The sequence below is a fragment of the Cervus elaphus genome, chromosome 23, assembly GCF_910594005.1.
Source record: "Cervus elaphus chromosome 23, mCerEla1.1, whole genome shotgun sequence".
NCBI lineage: Eukaryota > Metazoa > Chordata > Mammalia > Artiodactyla > Cervidae > Cervus > Cervus elaphus.
The window spans coordinates 47,745,303-47,762,113 of record NC_057837.1 but is presented as its reverse complement, the minus strand read 5'-3'; the positions used below and the strand labels follow the sequence as shown (position 1 = coordinate 47,762,113).

Here is a 16,811-nt window from a genome sequence, read left to right as displayed (position 1 = left end):
CCAGGCCAGGCCTCTGCCGCCGGTCCCGGCCAGCCGAAAAAGCCCACGCGGGGAACCCCTGGAATGCCCAGGAGTCCTGCCCTTACCAGAATCGCGCGGGCCCACCCCCAACGTGCGGCCCCCAACGTGCGGCCATCCATTGGCCCGGAGGGCGCCGGGCGTGACGTCAGGCTCCGCCTCGCCGCTCCTCAGGCCCCGCCCCGCGAGGGGGCCTGGCGGTTTGGTCTGGAGCAGCTGAAACCGGTTTGAGCGGAGCCGCTTCCTGTAGCTTGGTGCCGCTGCGGGCTGCCTGAGGGAGCGCTGGCGAGGTGCTGACGGCCGGCACCCGGCACCTCGGCCTGCGACACTGACTGTCGGGCGCGGCGTCGGTGGTGGCGCTGACCCGTGGACCCAGCAGGTGAGGTGGGAGGCCGGGCGGGCTGGGCGCTCGGTGCGGGGGCCGTGGCGCTAGCTCACGTGGCGGCCGAGCTGTCAGGGTTACGCGGCGGGGCGGGGGGCGAGTTGTGGGCAGGATCCCCCACCCTAGACGGGCAACCGGTCGGGGAACAGCGGCCTGGCGGTTTGCTCCTGTAAATCGGTGGGTTACACATGTTTATTGTATTTATCGTTTGCTGCCGCGATTACGCTGTGCTGCTTAGTGCTTAGTTCCCGTATGAAAATTCTGTAGCGTTTTCGGTAATACCAGAATGCATAGACAACCTAAGTATTGGAAGAACCATTTAGGGAACGAAGAAACGTAAATGCAGCAGAACTCTCTCACCGCCAGTCTCTGACTTCATCCATAAGTAATTCGTAGTGTTTTGACAACTGCTGCTTTTCTGAAATTGCTTATCCAAGTAGTCTAGGGCGTGCTTGTATAATTCAGTTATTCCAAGAAACCGAAGTGCCTTACTTTTTTAGGAAAAGGTTCTAGTAATAGACATCAGTGCCCTTGATACAATTTTAAGACAGCTGCCCCTTTTTCTAAAGCTCTACTTTTTCCAAGCTCTAAAGATTACCTTGTGGTAGAAAACCTAGCTCATCGACCCCCCTCTTTCCCCCTCGCCCGGATATAAAGGAAATCAGGCATGAATCATGAATTCAGTCACGAAGTGTGGAGATCTTTCACCATTGAGACAGCGGTCTAGTCTGATGTAACACATAGAGGAACTGGTTGGATGTTTGGGCTTGATGTTTTCTTAATACTTTTCTGTTGCCCTTCCTATTTCTGCTCAATTTCTATCCACTACTCCCCTCCCGGCCCCTTCTCCCCTCCCCGCCCCACCTTGCTACATTTCTGATAGTTGTGGCTTAACAGAAATAAATACAAGCTATCAGTCCTTTTTCCAACGCCTAACATTCTGGGTACAAGTAAGTAACATAAGGTAAAACAAACAGGTAAAACTGCACATGGTTCGGTCCGTTCTTCACATCACTAGCGAGAACTGATACTCTAGACAAGATGAGATTAGGAAGTGAAATCGCTCAGTCGTGTCCGACTCTTTGCGACCCTGTGGACTGTAGCCCACCAGGCTCCTCCGTCCGTGGGATTCTCCAGGCAAGAATACTGGAGTGGGTTGCCATTTCCTTCTCCAGGGGATCTTCCGGGATCTTCCCGATCCAGGGATCGAACCTGGGTCTCCCGCATTGCAGGCAGACACTTTAACCTCTGAGCCACCAGGGAAAGTTCGACTGAAATAGTAACCACAAAGGATATTTCAGTGGCAGAGGGAGTAAAATTTGATATGTGCAAAAGTAAGTTGATGAATCAAGTCTTTGTGTGTAACTTAACCAGGAAAAAAAAAAAATATATATATATATATGAAAATAATATCTAGACGTAATGAAAAAAATTTGGAATGGTTTTCTGGCATTGTGTAGAAAGATGATTAATGAGTTTACTGGCTTAATGAAATCTTCAGAACTGCTTTCTTAATAAAAACCCATCATGTCTATGTACACTTGATTAAAGTATTGACTCAGTATACTGGGGTTGGGCTAGAGGGGGATCATAATGATCCTCCACCAGGATGAGCAGAAGTTAGCTCCGGAAAGTATAGGCATTTCATATATTGCTTTCTAATATGCACTGAGGAGGCAAAGCTGTTGGAGCCTAGAGAATTGGAAACAGCTTTTTTCTTTGAAAAAATATTTGAAGGGAAACAGTGAAATACGTCATTTTGGCTAGGAAAAAAATACAATTTTGCTGAAAATACCTGTGACTTCAGTTTAGTTCTAAATTGTACCCCTGTTTAAATCTCTCTTTTGTTCCCTAAGCTGGCAAGCCAGTAAAGGAATATGTTAGGATAGTTTTTTTGATAAAAAGAATAAAGTAAAACTTACTTTGCCAGGTAGTATTTTTGAAGTATTTTTAAAATGTAAATTACAGTGTCATTTTGCAAATCATTCGAGTCCTTAAAAAAGTGTTAAAATAGTGTTAAATGCAACTCAAAGTCTCAGATGAGAATGCTGTTTAATACTTAACCTTCAGAAAGCAAAAAATGGAGGTTATGTTTAAAACCAAAGCAAAAACATATCTCAGGAAGCATGTTTTGTACTTGAGGGTATAGGTGAATTAGTTAAATTACATATTCAGTCAGCTCATGTATATAAAATGACTAGCATTTTCCATCTTATTCTTGTTGTATGTATTTAGAAGACCTGTCCCTGTTCAAGTTTAGATTTCCTTTGCATGTTTGGAAGAAGAGGAAATTTTGGTTGTGTAAATTTTTTGTTCCATAACAAAACAATATTTTACTTTGGTGGTAGCAGGGTGCCAAAATGGTACACTTCGGTCCTGCACCAGAATTTTGGCCTCTGTCCACCATCAAGTAAACTGCTGTAGGAGCAGCTCTGCAGGCTTTTGTTTGGAATGGCCTTAAATTTGGGCATTGCGGGGAGTGGAACTTAAACAGATTATATGACTTTTTTGGCAATCCACGTTGGAGATGATGCTTTGTTCACACCCGGTGAGGTTTTTTTTGGAGGGGTGGAGTTAATTTTGTGCTTGTGTATGAAGCTTTGGTATATAGTACATAATGTAAACTGCAGCTGTTTCCAGCCAAGTTACTATAGCCACTCTTACAAGCAACCTTAATAATGAGAGGCTCAGCTGTAATCAGCTAATTCCCTTTTCATAAAATTTAATGCAGTAGAAATTCAGAGATTTTTTTACTAGGTGTTGATTTTAATACATAGGAATAATTACATCTGTTTCCCTAAAATTGGTTAAAACAGTTACTTAAAATTGATCAACAAATAATCAAGTACCAATTTTTAATTATATACATGAGATTGTTCTTAGTAATTGTGGCAGTAAGCATTGGGTGAAAGTTCAGGTTATATGTTGAGGTTGGTTATTCAGCAGTTTGCTGGATGATAGAGCTTTTTGCTTTGTCTCAATCCAGTAACTTAAAAAGCCTAGTTTTTTTGATAGCCTTAAGGTTTCTGCTTGATATGATTGATGTAGATAAATGTAAGATAGATAAATTAAAAGTAGATTGCAGTGCTTCAATGAATCATTTATTTATTAGGAAAGGAAATCGTTCTATTCTTAGGGTTATACTCAGATTCATATTGAATGAAGGTTATTTGGGTTATATAGGTTAAATGGCGGGTAACAATCTAAAACTCATTTTAGATTTAAAACATTATTTGGCTGTGCTCAAACTGGATGTATTAATATATGTTTTAAATAGATCAGGTTTACTCTTAGACATAGAAAGTAGATTAGCATATGTGGTTTGATCAAGGACAGGCTTTTTTCCCCTCCAGTGTGGAATCTTGGGTTTTCTTACTGAATGGAGTTACTAAATAGGGATTTCTTGAGCCAAATGACATGAAACCACGTTGACTGATGGTCTTCCTGGTGGCTTAGATGGTAAAGAACCTGCCTGCAATGTGGGAGACCTGGATTCGATCCCTGGGTTGGGAGGATCCCCTGGAGAAGGGAACAGCTACCCACTCCTAGCCTGGAGAATTCCATGGACAGAGGAGCCTGACGGGCTAGTCTGTGTTGTCACCAAGAGTCCGACATGACTAAGCGACTTTCACTTCACTTGATTATTTACTATATTTACATTTTATAATTGATGTAAGTGAGATGATGCATAGTGACTCTTGATTTTCATTGCAGCCCCCCCTAGGGTTAGTTATTAGAGATTCCTCATCCTTAGCCCTCTTGATACTTGGAGCTGGATAATTATTTGTGGAGAGCTGTTCTATGCATTATATGGTGTTGAGCAGCACTCCCAGCTTTTACCACTAGATGCCAGGAGCATCACCCACGGTTATGGCAACCAGAAATGTCTCCTGACATTGCCAGATACCCTTAGAGGACAAAATTGCTTCCAGTGGCAACTGCTGCTTTAGATCTATATGCTTTGACTTGAAAGTGTGGTTAACTGTGGGTGTTCAGTTCAGTCGCTCAGTCGTGTCCGACTCCTTGCGACCCCATGAGTCGCAGTACGTCAGGCCTCCCTGTCCACTACAAACTCCCGGAGTTAGTGTTCATTAAATGACCATTGTGGAGTTGTGCATGTGTTCATAGGGAGGGGAACGGAGCATAGCAAAAATAGAAGAATGCATAGCTGAGAAAGGTACTTCAGGATTTTTTTGGAATAAAATGTGTAAATGCAAATAAGCAATATTTAAGCTGGAAAATTAATGGAAATGACATAAAGACATTGGAGTTCTTTTAGGAACATTGATGGATTGAGGGTACAAAAGTTTTATTGGAGGTGTTGGGATAGGTTATGTACAATATGATGTGGCCTTTTGTGTGGAGTATGTGTTCTTTCTGTATTTAAATTCTAAAAACTGCGTGAGAATTGATGTACATTAAAATCTTTAAAAATGTCTTAAGTACTTAAATAAAAAGATGGTAAGGTGAATAAGTTGGTTAGGCTGGGAAAAACAGCAAAGAAATTGAAAGCAAGCTGGAGCGAAGATGTGGCTAAAGGAGTAAAGGACACCAAGAGCTTAGGGGTTTAGATTTCTGTAAAATAATGGAAGCGATTCTAAGCCAGGGATGCAAGAAACATTCTAATTGACATAAAAATGTATTGTTGGAATGCGATTGGAAGACAAAATATAAGTAGGAGGCTTGAGTTTTTAAAGAAGTTTAAACTTAGAAAGGCATGTATGTAAGATAAATTCATATCTACAGGGTTTGGTAATAGATTGCAGAGTTGAGACTGCAGGACTGTAGTAATGATGGCCCTATAGTTAATAAAGAGAAACTCGAAAAGTGATTTGTGGGGGAATGGGTTTTGTCTTTTTTAAGCCATCAGATCATTTAGAAGCAGATTCTCAAACTTGTTACAAAACATAACCAGTTTGTTTCAGTGGATGGTGCTTAAGTTCTTTGGTTGTTTTCTTGTTATTAAAATTGGAACTTTCTTAATTAAAGTAAAAATACTCTTGAGCCAAGCTTTTTTCTGTCTGTAGTTGTGTGTGTGTATATTTCCCTCCACTGTAAACATGAGCCTGGTCAGGAAAGATAGGTGGAGTTCAAAACAGCTGCTTATTAGAGGAGTAACTGTGTGACAAGATAGTCTTGAATTCTAAAAAAAAAAGCTTGGACACACTTGTTTTGAAGTTTTTTCTGGTCCATGCATTCTTACAGAATAGGTTTGTAACATTAGGCCCTAAGACTTGCCAGGTGATTCCCAAATAATTCAATCTCTCTCTATATAAAGTCTCTGAAATCTTCATTTTTGTTTTGTGCTTTTTAGCTTATTTCTTGGTGGTAGCTATCTAGATATACTATAAATGACATCATCTTTTTCTTTATAGCACGACATCCTAAAATAAATCCATCAGAATGACACCTTCTCAGGTTACCTTTGAAATAAGAGGAACTCTTTTACCAGGTATTGTAAAGCTTTACTTTTAAACATTTAAAAAAATTACATTTTTCTTATCTGGATTATCTTAAATATAGAGTTGTTACTAGAGTGGACCTAATTTTTATTTATTTTTTTTATTTATTTTTTTTTTTAAATTTATTTATTATTATTTTTGGCTGTGCTGGGTCTCCTCTGGGAGGTAGATGTGGTTGCAGTGTGTGGTTTTCTCATTGCAGTGGCTTCTCCCGTTGTGGAGCACAGACTCTAGGCGTGTGGGCTTCAGTAGTTGTGGCACGCAAGCTCTGTTACTCCACCACATGTGGACTCTTCCCGGACCAGGGATCGAACCAGTGTCCCCTGCATTGGCAGACAGATTCTTATCCACTGAGCCACCAGGGAAGTCCCCCTAATTTTTATTTATTTTTTAAATATCTTTCTAATTTTTAGATGAAAGTATCTTCAGGGCATGCCTGATAACGGAAATGTGCCTGGAGCATAGTAAGCTCAAGGAAAAAAACAAAAAGCTGTCTCAAATGTCTTATTCTCATATTTTCCAGGAAAGCTGTGACTTTTGCATAGGATAAAGATATTTGAGCCATGTTTTTTTTGGTCACACCCACAGCTTGTGGAATCTTAGTTGTTCCCTGACAAGGGATTGAACTTGGGCCCTCAGCAGTGAGAGAGGTTTTTAAGTTGCATGAAAATGATGGAAATGTTTCTAGTGTGAAAAGTTGGTTAAATATTTGGCTAAGATAAATTTGTTCCTTACTTGTACATCTATTTTTTAAAACTTCATTGTATTTTTTGCTGTCTACTAAAGCAGTGTGAAATAATTTTAGTGTAAGATAGCACGTCAGAGCAATCACACCTTGGGACTTCCCTGGTAGTACAGTGGTTAAGACTCCTTCCTGGCTTCCATTGCAGAGGGCATGAATTCTATTCTTTTTCAATCCCTGGTCAGGGAACTAAGATCCTACATGCCTGCATAGTGTAGCCCAAAAAATGAACAACCGAAAAATACAGTATCATGCCTGGGTTATATACTTCCTTGTTTAATGCACTCTGGTTATTCTGGCCAGTCCTCAAATTTGTTGCATTCCTTTTCTCCTTTGGGGCTTTCTCAAATTGTTTCCTTTGTTTAGATCTGTGCCCCTTCCCACCACCTCTTAACTCACTCATTCTATATATCAAGCATCTTTGATCCAGTAGCTATTATAGCACCTGATAGTGTGTATTTGTCTAACACACGTTCTTAGCCAAGATGATCTTATACAGCTCCACCTCTGGGCAAGATTCTGCAGGTTGAAGATTGCTGGTCCCTTGGGTCCAGTACTCACCTCTTATCTAGTGTGTAACCTCCTTTGTGGAGAGAATACTGCAGACCTGTATCTTTTATTGACTTTTGTTCATAGGCAGTTTAAGCTAGAAGGGGCTGACCATGTCAGACAAATAGGATGACCGCAGAATTGGCTCTAGAGGAGTCAGCTTGACAAGGTGTAATTCCTGAAGGACTAGAGGGAAGATAGTGGTAGATGTGAATGTAGGTGAATCTTAAGTGGGAGGAAAGGAGGTGGAGGGACAAGAAGGACTCTCACCTTCCACCTAAATATTGTGTTACCTTAATTTCCTCCCCAAAGCAACGAGGAAGTATTCTCTGCTAAATGTGGAGTGAGTGCAGAGAGGGGTGAAGTTAGAGGGAACAAGTTAAAAAGTGTGGCAGTACTGTTTGAAATTCCTTTAGTTAGCATTCAAGTCTCTTGATAAATGAAAGCCAATGAAAGAAAGTGGTCTATTCTAGTAAAAAGTTTCCCTTTTTTCCCCCTCATAGAAGCCATATTCAAAGGCAATCAGCAGAAAGAGTAACATTGTAGGAGGGTATTGGTAAAATGCGGAGCTTTTATATAGAAGGAAAGTAACCAAGTTTGTCCAAGTTTCACTTTTTTCCATGTTTGATACATGTTCTTTCCAGAGCAGAGAGTAGCTACTGTTTTGTGTGGGAATAGGAAATAACTGAGTCCATGAAAAAGTTTGATGAGACGCTCCTTTATAAAAGAAGTATAACAGGCCTGAGTCAGTGATTTTACGGTAATCTATACTTTGAGCTAGGAACCATCTCATATGCTATACATATGCATAGCAGCATATGTGATCTTGAGAATAAACATTTGTGCCTTGTATTTAACAAAAGTGTTTATCTTTCTTTAAATCAGAAAAGGTAGTGATAACCTAAGTTAATTGCAAAAAAAAAAATCTGATTACTTTAAGGATTGGTGAATATTTTAACATGAAATCTTTATGTATAACCACCATATGCCTTTATAGACATGTATTTAGAACCCTGAAAACTTCTGAATGACTACCACACTTGTGATTTTAGTTAAGTTTTAGACAGTCCAAGTATACAAAATGCTCATGCAGGTCGCTAAAGCCAAGTATAGCTTCAGTCTTACTAGAATAGTGTCCAAAGCTTGGAAGCCAGGCTATACAGAGTATGAAGGAGTTTGTCCTGAAGTTTTGTTCATTTGGGCTCAGTTCATTGTCTTTTTCTTCATGGATTTTAATTATAATAATTCAGAATGTGTTGATACATAAGTTAAAGACTTCTGCATACTTACATTCAAGAATTTGTAGACTTTTCCTAAATGTGTGAAATTAGCAAATATAGGTGATGTTGGTTTGTGTGTTGAGAAGTGTTGAGATGAAGTGTGATAGTCTTTTTTTTTTTTTTTTTTTTAGTAAGGAATACTAGATTTTTCACTAGTCTTGTATTGGGGTTTTTTTTTTTTTTAAGTGATGGCTACATTGCTCATGTCCCATTGATAATTTTCTTGATCTTTAACTTCTTGATAGCCACTGTTTGAGTTCCTGGAAAATATCAATTATTATTTCTCTAAGATACTTATATGTCTTTAGTGTTTGCCCCTTTAAGTTGGAAGCTGCCTTGAAGACAAGGACAATGGTTTGATCACTTTGTCTTCTTGGTGCTCATTATTGGCTCAGTAAGTAGTTGAAAAATGAAGAAAATTCTGTCCCTGTACAACCTTCTTTTTCTCTGCCTTTGGTTCTGTAGAGGTGGGTCAGGTTAATAATGCAGGTGCAAAACAGAAAAAACACCCCCCCCCCCCAAAAAAAAAAAAACAAAAAACCACAGGGGCTAGTGTGTGTGCTACCTGGGTTTAAACCCATTTCTCCAGTGAATCCCTTTCATCTCTGTTAAAGGGGACTCTAGCCTGTTAAACCAGTGCAAAGTCCTAAAACAAAATGAGATGTTCCTACTTAACCCATTATGTTTTTTTAGGAGAGGTTTTTGCAATATGTGGAAGCTGTGATGCTTTGGGAAACTGGAATCCTCAAAAAGCTGTGGCTCTTCTTCCAGAGAATGAAACAGGTGAAAGGTAAGCATGGACATGTCATAATACCAAATAATTGTGACATTCAGATTATAAACTTGTTTTTTTTTTTTAAGGTATCTTGGTGTATTTTTCTTTTAATTTTTAGCAAACTTATCACATATGCATAGAGAGTAAAGTCATTTTACAAACTTTGCTGTGAAAAACAAGTTCCTTTGTTTCTCAGTTTTGACCTCTCAAATAGTTTCAGGTCTTGCCTGTTAGCTGCATCTTTTGGTACTAATACCATGTTTCTAAACAGGCTTATATTGTTTATTATTTTAAAAATCTTTTTAAGACATTGTCTTTGGCTTCTTGTTGCATAGTCTTTTTAAAAGATCTAATTTTTGCTTTAGCATAAGAAATAATTTTCTTGAGACATGTATACTATTAAAAGCAGAGAGTGGAACACATCATTAGAATTTTTAGCTAATGAAATGAGTTCACTACTGACATTAATTACAGCACTAAACTTAGCATGGGTGTGTTGGTGCATTGGAGTGGAGAAAGGAGGGCCTGGGTGCCAGTTTCAGTTCTGTAGTTAACAGTGATTTGAGGCAGATTCTGTATTTCTTAAGCCTCAGTTCCCTCATCTACATGGTTAAGAGGTTAGGATAGAATCAGTGATGTCAACAGTGGTAATCCTCCTCTTGCAGATCTTTTGAAGTGTTACTGATTGTCAAGATGTATGTGTGGGGGTGAAGGAGAGATGAGATTGTAAGTAGTGTACAAATACATGCAGTGCCCCCAGGGAGAAACATCAGATTAGATGATTATTAAGCAGTTCTACTAAAACTGTGGCCTTTAGACCCAGTGTTAGACAAAAAACATTTTTTATTAGTGCATGATGTGAGAAATGCACAAATTGAGAGCAAGTGTTTTGAAATGCTTAACGGCAGTTTGACATTGCTAGGACACCAATACATGTAATGGACTTATTGAACTGGATGTGTTGTGGACCAGAAGTATTGGTAGGGTAACACAAACGAACAGACACTGGTCCTTCACAGCAGATAGTTTGAGGAGCACAGGGAAATAACAGGGAAAGTAGAACAAGACCATAATGTTAGCTTAGGAAAAGAAAACAAACACATAGAATACCATTTTCTCTGTCATTTGTGTGACGCGTTTTCTCAGCCAATTCTCTTCCGTTAAGTTAAATTCTGTTGACAAATGATATTGGGATCACAGACAAATGAAATGTTTATTCTCTTCAAGTGGCTATTTTTTCCTTGATTTGTGGATCCATCACTCTTGTCTGAGGTGAAACCTCATGTCCTTTCGAACTTGTTTACCTCTGTCTGCTCTGAATTCTTAAGCTGCCCCATTATCTGTCTTCTCATTGCAGTGCCTTCTCTTGTTGTGAAGCAGGGCTCTAGGGCCTGAGGGCTTCAGTAATTGTAGCGCGTGGGTGCCATTGTTGTGCATGGGCTTAGTTGCTCCCTGGAATTTGGAATCTTCCAGGACCAGGGACTGAACCCATGTCTCCTGCATTGGCAGGCAAATTCTTAACCACTAGACCCAGGAAAGTCCTGAAACCACTTAAAAAAATTATTTAAAAAGGACTTTAGATGATTTAAAGCACTTTTAAAAGAGGCTTTTTTAAAAAAGTACATATGCTTAGGCCCTACTCCTGGAAGATGGATAAACAGTGCACGGGAGAGGGACCCCAACACATTTTTAAAGCTTCATATTAATTCTACTGTGCACATTTAGGGCAAGTTTCACTTATTCTGGTTGATTCTATGTATGAAATAATACTGGACGTTTGCCATAATTTTGGTAGCAGAGATGGGAGCTAAGTTTCACCCCAGAGTTGGTAGAATCTGTCAGAGCCCTGTGTTGAAGAGGATTCTGAGGCTTGTCAGGGAGAAGTCGTCAGGGCACATGTGCTGAGCATTCGCTCTGCCCTTGCTGTGCAGCAGTGCTTCTCAGCCAACCGTGTGCATCCCGTGCATCGAGCTCCATGTGACCAGGCTTCACCCCACACCTATGAAACCAGTCTCCTGAGGTGGAGCCAAGACATATGTATTTCATTATTGCCAGGTTGACTGATAGTTGTAGCTGGAGACCAGGGGTGACAGCTGGTTGTGGATATTTGTTAGAGACCAGAATTGAGTCAGAGTAAGGGTAATGCCTTAAGTCTGTCTTGGCAGAGCCAGGTGGGGAGCAGTGCTGACCATCTGGTGTCATGGAAGAACACTCGGAGCTCCTGTTTATAGTCACTGAACTATTCATGCTGAATTGATGTTTGAGTAATGACCTATGATATGGGCTCTCAAACTCAAGTGTTCATCATCATCAGAGCCTGGAGGCTTGTTAAATTACCGAGTGCTTGGGCCCTCCCCCGGAGTTTCCAATTCAATAGTTCTAGATGTATTCTGAAATTTTGCATTTCTACAAGCTCCCAGGTGATATGATGGTCCTGAGACCACACTTTAAATGCTGTTGGTCTATGATTTGAGGTTAAGAATGACTTATACATGTCACTCCATGTAACTCCATGGCTGATTCATGTCAATGTATGACAAAACCCACTGAAATGTTGTGAAGTAATTAGCCTCCAACTAATAAAGAAAAAAAGAAAAAAAAATAAATCACATCACTAGCTGACTACTGGAAAAACCAAAAAAAAAAAAAAAAAAGAATGACTTATAATCTTGAATTGTAGTGAATTCTTTCACTGTTGAGTCCATACTTTAGAAATAGCGTTTAGAATATGTTAGAATAGCATAGTTCAAAGGAAAACATTAAGTTTTAAGACTTACTTACAAACAAGTAAGACACAGACTCTGCTTGACTAGAGGGTAATAGCTAGAGGCTGGGCAGGAGAATAAGAGACAGTGGAAACAGGCAGTTAAGTCAGTGACCTTAGCCTCAAAGCCTCTTAGCAGCCATGTAACATCACTAGCTAAGTGAAAAGTGAAGAGATTCAGAAGTCTGCAGTGCTTCTTGCCTTTTTTTGTTTGGAATATTTCTGGTTCCTTTGTATGACTCACTGTTTAGGTCTCAGCTCAGACAGCTCTTGTTGAGGTCTCCCTCCAAAATTTGTCCCCTCAGAAAGATCAGCTAGTCCTTCCTATGTTTGTTTGTCTACTCATGTGAGCAAGCAGTTCCCTTGAAGATACGACTTTTTCTGCCTTACTCATCACTATGTTTGATGCCTAAAGCTCAGCTTCTCTGTACATCAGTGCCAAAATGAATCTTGGAGACAGAGTTTTGGTTAAAGTAGAAAGGGACAGCTTTATTGCTTTGCTAGGCAAAGCAGGCCACAGTGGTCTAATCCCCTCAAAACTATGTGTCCCTGACCCAGCAATACCACTTCTGGGCATACACACCGGGGAAACCAGATCTGAAAGAGACACGTGCACCCCAATGTTCATCGCAGCACTGTTTATAATAGCCAGGACATGGAAGCAACCTAGATGCCCATCAGCAGACGAATGGATAAGGAAACTGTGGTACATATGTGTCCCAAATTGGGAAAGATAGTCAAAAGTTTTATAGTAATTGCCTAAAGAAGGCATGATCAACTCAGTGGACATTTCTTCTGATGGGTGAGATAAATGGGAGTCAACTTCATCAACCTTCAGGTCTAACAGGTTTGGGGTCTTCGTGCTTGTGGGCTGCATGCCATTAACTTCTCCCACCTGGAGGGGATTTCAGTATCTGTAAAATAGCTCAAAGATAACTGTTGTATGCATCCTTAATAGGGAAATAGGACCTTGCCACTAGGCTGCTCTTAACTGTTCCTTTCTCCGTGGCCTTGCATCCCCTCCGTTCCCTAATTAAGAACTTCTGGAATCTGCCCATCGTAACTCAGGGAAGGTCATGGAGACTGAATGAAGGTTGTTTCCTATTAATCAAAGAAATGGAAAAAAAAAAAAAAAAAGAAATGGGGGACACAAAGGTCTTGTGTCCAGGAGCTCCCTGGGGCCTGGCATGGTATTATGTTCCCAGTTCCCAATTGATATCAGGCCTCGAGTAAAAATTTTTGTAGGATAAATGGTATTGATTACACATCTTACTTAAAGGATTTTATGAATTAATGAAGTCTTGCATTTTAGTTTGATACTGATGCTGCTGCTTTCTCTTTTTCTCACAGCATGTTATGGAAAGCAACCATTGTACTCAGTAGAGGAGTATCAGTTCAGTACCGCTATTTCAAAGGGTGCTTTTTAGAACCAAAGGTATGTTTTCTTTATCTAGTTTCCAGTTTCTTTAGAACACTTCTTTCAAAAGCAAATAACTTAAGTTTGGAAACATTAAAAGTAAAATGAGTTTGTTTTGATCAAATAAGGAAAAAAGAACTCTAGATTAATAATGTTTCAGTACCCAAAAGAAAGGAAATAGCCACCTCAGAGGCAGACAGTGTGTGCAGTGGAATTTTTTAAAGACTAATAGTAAGTATGTTCTGCAATATTCTTATCATGAAATTGGTTTTAATGATAAATGTTCTTGATAGGTGTGCATTTTCTATAACTTTTGTAAACTAGTTAGTAACCAGTAGTAAGGGTTTTTCTGTTTGTTTCATGTTTTTAATTTGTCTGTGGTAAAATATATTTAGAGGAGTATATAGCCAACTCTTAAGTAACTGTTTTAAAAATTATTTCACTGCAGCCAACTCTTAGTGGCTGCATTAACTGCTATCAAAACTGAAGTCATTCTTTATAGATTTTTTTCAGTGATGCTGTTGATAAATCAGGATCTTTTCTAAAGGCTTTGGAGTGTCAATTAGCTCTCAATCTGCTTGCTCACAATGGCTTATTATTTTGGGATCGTTTTCATGTTTAGAAAAGAAAATAAATTCTTATTTTAAAGATAGTTGCTTGCTGAAAGGATTCTTTTCTTTCAGATTTTTATCTGAGCACACATTGGGCTGCATGTGAAAAAGAGCTTAAGCGGGAGTCTAGGAAGCAGAAAGTGGATTAGATCTTTTTAAAAATGTATTTCCCTGTGGGGTCCTTGAATACTAGTTACATGTGAGAAAAAAAAATGCAAGCAGCCACTGTTTCCTCAGTCTCTTTAGCCACCATTATAAAAAACAAAACAAAACTGACAAACCCACTTCAGCTGTCTTTTGCACCTATTACGTTTCTTATTCCAAAAATATATTATGAATATACATAGTAATTAAAATTAAATTACATTATAGTTGATCATTATGTTGGCTTATCTTGACAATAGTCTCACTTTAATGGCTTGGGAAAAGATCATTTATTTGGCTGAGGGGTTGTGCATTGTGGCAGAATTCTTTAGTATACAGTGAACATTTGTGCATAGAATGTTGATCATAGCTCTCATGACTAAGCTTATTTGAGGATCCTAGTATATGAAATCTGTAACATGTGAAATTAACTAAATTTTACTTAAGGGGGCATATGGACAAGAAAAATCATAATGAATCCTTTGGGCATAGTTTCCTAAAGTAAGACTGTTGGCAACACAGGTCAAATTAAGCCAATCTATTTTCTCTTTTCATTGAAGATGTAACCAAAAGCAGCAAATCAATCCAAAATGTCTTTTCAAAAAATTGGCAAGAATTCTGTTTACAGTAAGAAACAAGTTTTTCCCCTTGTAATACTTGCAAAAGTTTACAGTATGTGTTGGTGAGTGTGTTTCTTTAAGTAGGTGCTCTGTATCGTGTACACATGTACCGTGTGATGCAGGGGCTGCCATGGTAAGTATGTTTTTCATGGAATAGAGTAAATAGCCACATAATAAATTCCATGCATATGGCTAGAGATTTTTTTCCCCCACATGCCAGCTTAAAGTGACGCTTTTCTTTTTAAAGTTGGTGGCACTTTTTAAATGAGTAATGATTTTAAATAGAAACTTTGTCTCAATTGTGCAATGATAGAAACAATGTGCAAGGAATCTTAAATTGTGAAATGATGTAAAGCATTAGAGTATATATTTTATGAATGTAAAGAATGATTGGAAAGAAAAATAATTATAAAAGCATTGAAAAACTGAAATGGGTAATAAGGTTAATTTTACTGAGTCAAAAGTTTTTGGTAGTCTATCTTGGCTGTTGTAGAACCTAAGCCAAAAATCTTGTAATGTTGTCACTTGACCTTCAGAATTCAGCTTCCTCATCTATAAAATGAAGGGTTTGAACTGTAGATTTTTTAGGTTTCTTTCATTGCTAAAACTTTTCTATAGAACATTTTACCATTCATAGTTTCTCTTCATAATTTGCTCTTTCTGGCATATTCCTCTTAGTTTAGAAGAGTCTTGAGGTCCTTTTTCTCCTAATTTTTCATATTCTTATACTTTGTAGAATTAGAATAAGGTATTAATAATTGAATTTTAAAATAATTTTACAGGTAACAGATATATTTTATTTAAACATAACACACAAAAATAGTAGATATTCTTGGAATGGAAACATTGCTGTCAGTCTGCAGATAACCCATTATTTTCACATCTTCACCAAAGATATCTAATTTTTGAATTAACATGTAACTTAAACATTTTTAAATCCATGTTCACCCCTTTTTATTTGTGGCTGGAATTAGGGATTGTCTCATACTGAGATTGTATTGTCTTTGAAATTTTTCATTCATTTCAGTGAAGCAGCTCTTTATTTTACAATAACATCTACTTTTAATTTTTACAGGTGTTAACATTCACTCATAATTAGATTCATTACAAATTCTTTTATCTTGTGGTTAATCTCCCTTGGTTTTTGTTTAAATCTTTTAATAGAAGAATCAATCATCTGATAGGCACAGTTGTTTCTTACTGGTCTTATTAAAAATAGTGATTTTTAAATAATTATGTATCTGGCCTCTGACATAGATTAAAAATTCTTCAGAGTCGCTTTCTTTTTCTTTTCTTTTTTATGGAGACATCAATAGTTTAATGGATGGGGAAGCTTGCATGTATGAAACAAATCTTAGAGCAACACCCGACTGTGTGCAAACCTTGGCAGGCAGGACATGGTAGCAGTCTTCACTGTGGATGGGGAATGGGGGAATTACCAGTTGCAGGGAAATTGACTTCAGGTGTGAGCTCCTTTCACATGGGCATTTGTTTCAAAATTGTAGAAAGAAAACAGTGAAATTTCTAAAATTTACGCTTAACAGTTTTTATGATATTTGAAAGCAGTGATATTACATGATAGTGATAATTTTGCTTGGTGGTTTGTTAAAAGCAAAAACTGCACTCTATATGTTATATAATCTTTCTTGTTTCTCAGTGCTTGATGTAGCTGAATGATGTCAATCAATAACTTTAAGAAAGCAGTCAATATGATGTTTTTCTGGAAACTTTTTTTTTTGGTATTTTTGTTAACATCCATTTTGAAAAGTGTTCCAGCAATCATCTGATTTAATACATGCTAAGATGGGCTTCCCTGATAACTCAGTTGATAAAGAATCCACTGGCAATGTAGGAGACCCTGGTTCGATTCCTGGGTCAGGAAGATCCCCTGGAGAAGGGAAAGGCTACCCACTCCAGTATTCTGGCCTGGAGAAATGAAATCTATGGACTGTATAGTCCATGGGGTTGCAAAGAGTCGGACACGACTGAGTGACTTTCAATAATAATAATAAAAATAAGATGTGGAATAACTCTAACAGTACTGTTA

The 16,811-nt window shown here is 38.6% G+C and overlaps 1 protein-coding gene across 2 annotated transcripts in view; it reads left to right on the top strand.

The window, feature by feature from the left end:
- Window positions 1–217: 217 nt before the first annotated feature.
- Window positions 218–16,811, top strand: part of GPCPD1 (glycerophosphocholine phosphodiesterase 1) — a 63,575-nt gene continuing 46,981 nt past the window's right edge. The window contains exons 1-4 of one of the 2 annotated variants that reach the window (XM_043882718.1): window positions 218–397; window positions 5,776–5,852; window positions 9,127–9,223; window positions 13,323–13,407. In XM_043882718.1, coding sequence (XP_043738653.1) covers window positions 5,804–5,852; window positions 9,127–9,223; window positions 13,323–13,407 — 231 coding nt within the window. In that variant the 5' untranslated portion in view covers window positions 218–397; window positions 5,776–5,803. The remainder of the gene's footprint in view (window positions 398–5,775; window positions 5,853–9,126; window positions 9,224–13,322; window positions 13,408–16,811) is intronic. The other variant, XM_043882719.1, reaches the window with a different exon arrangement.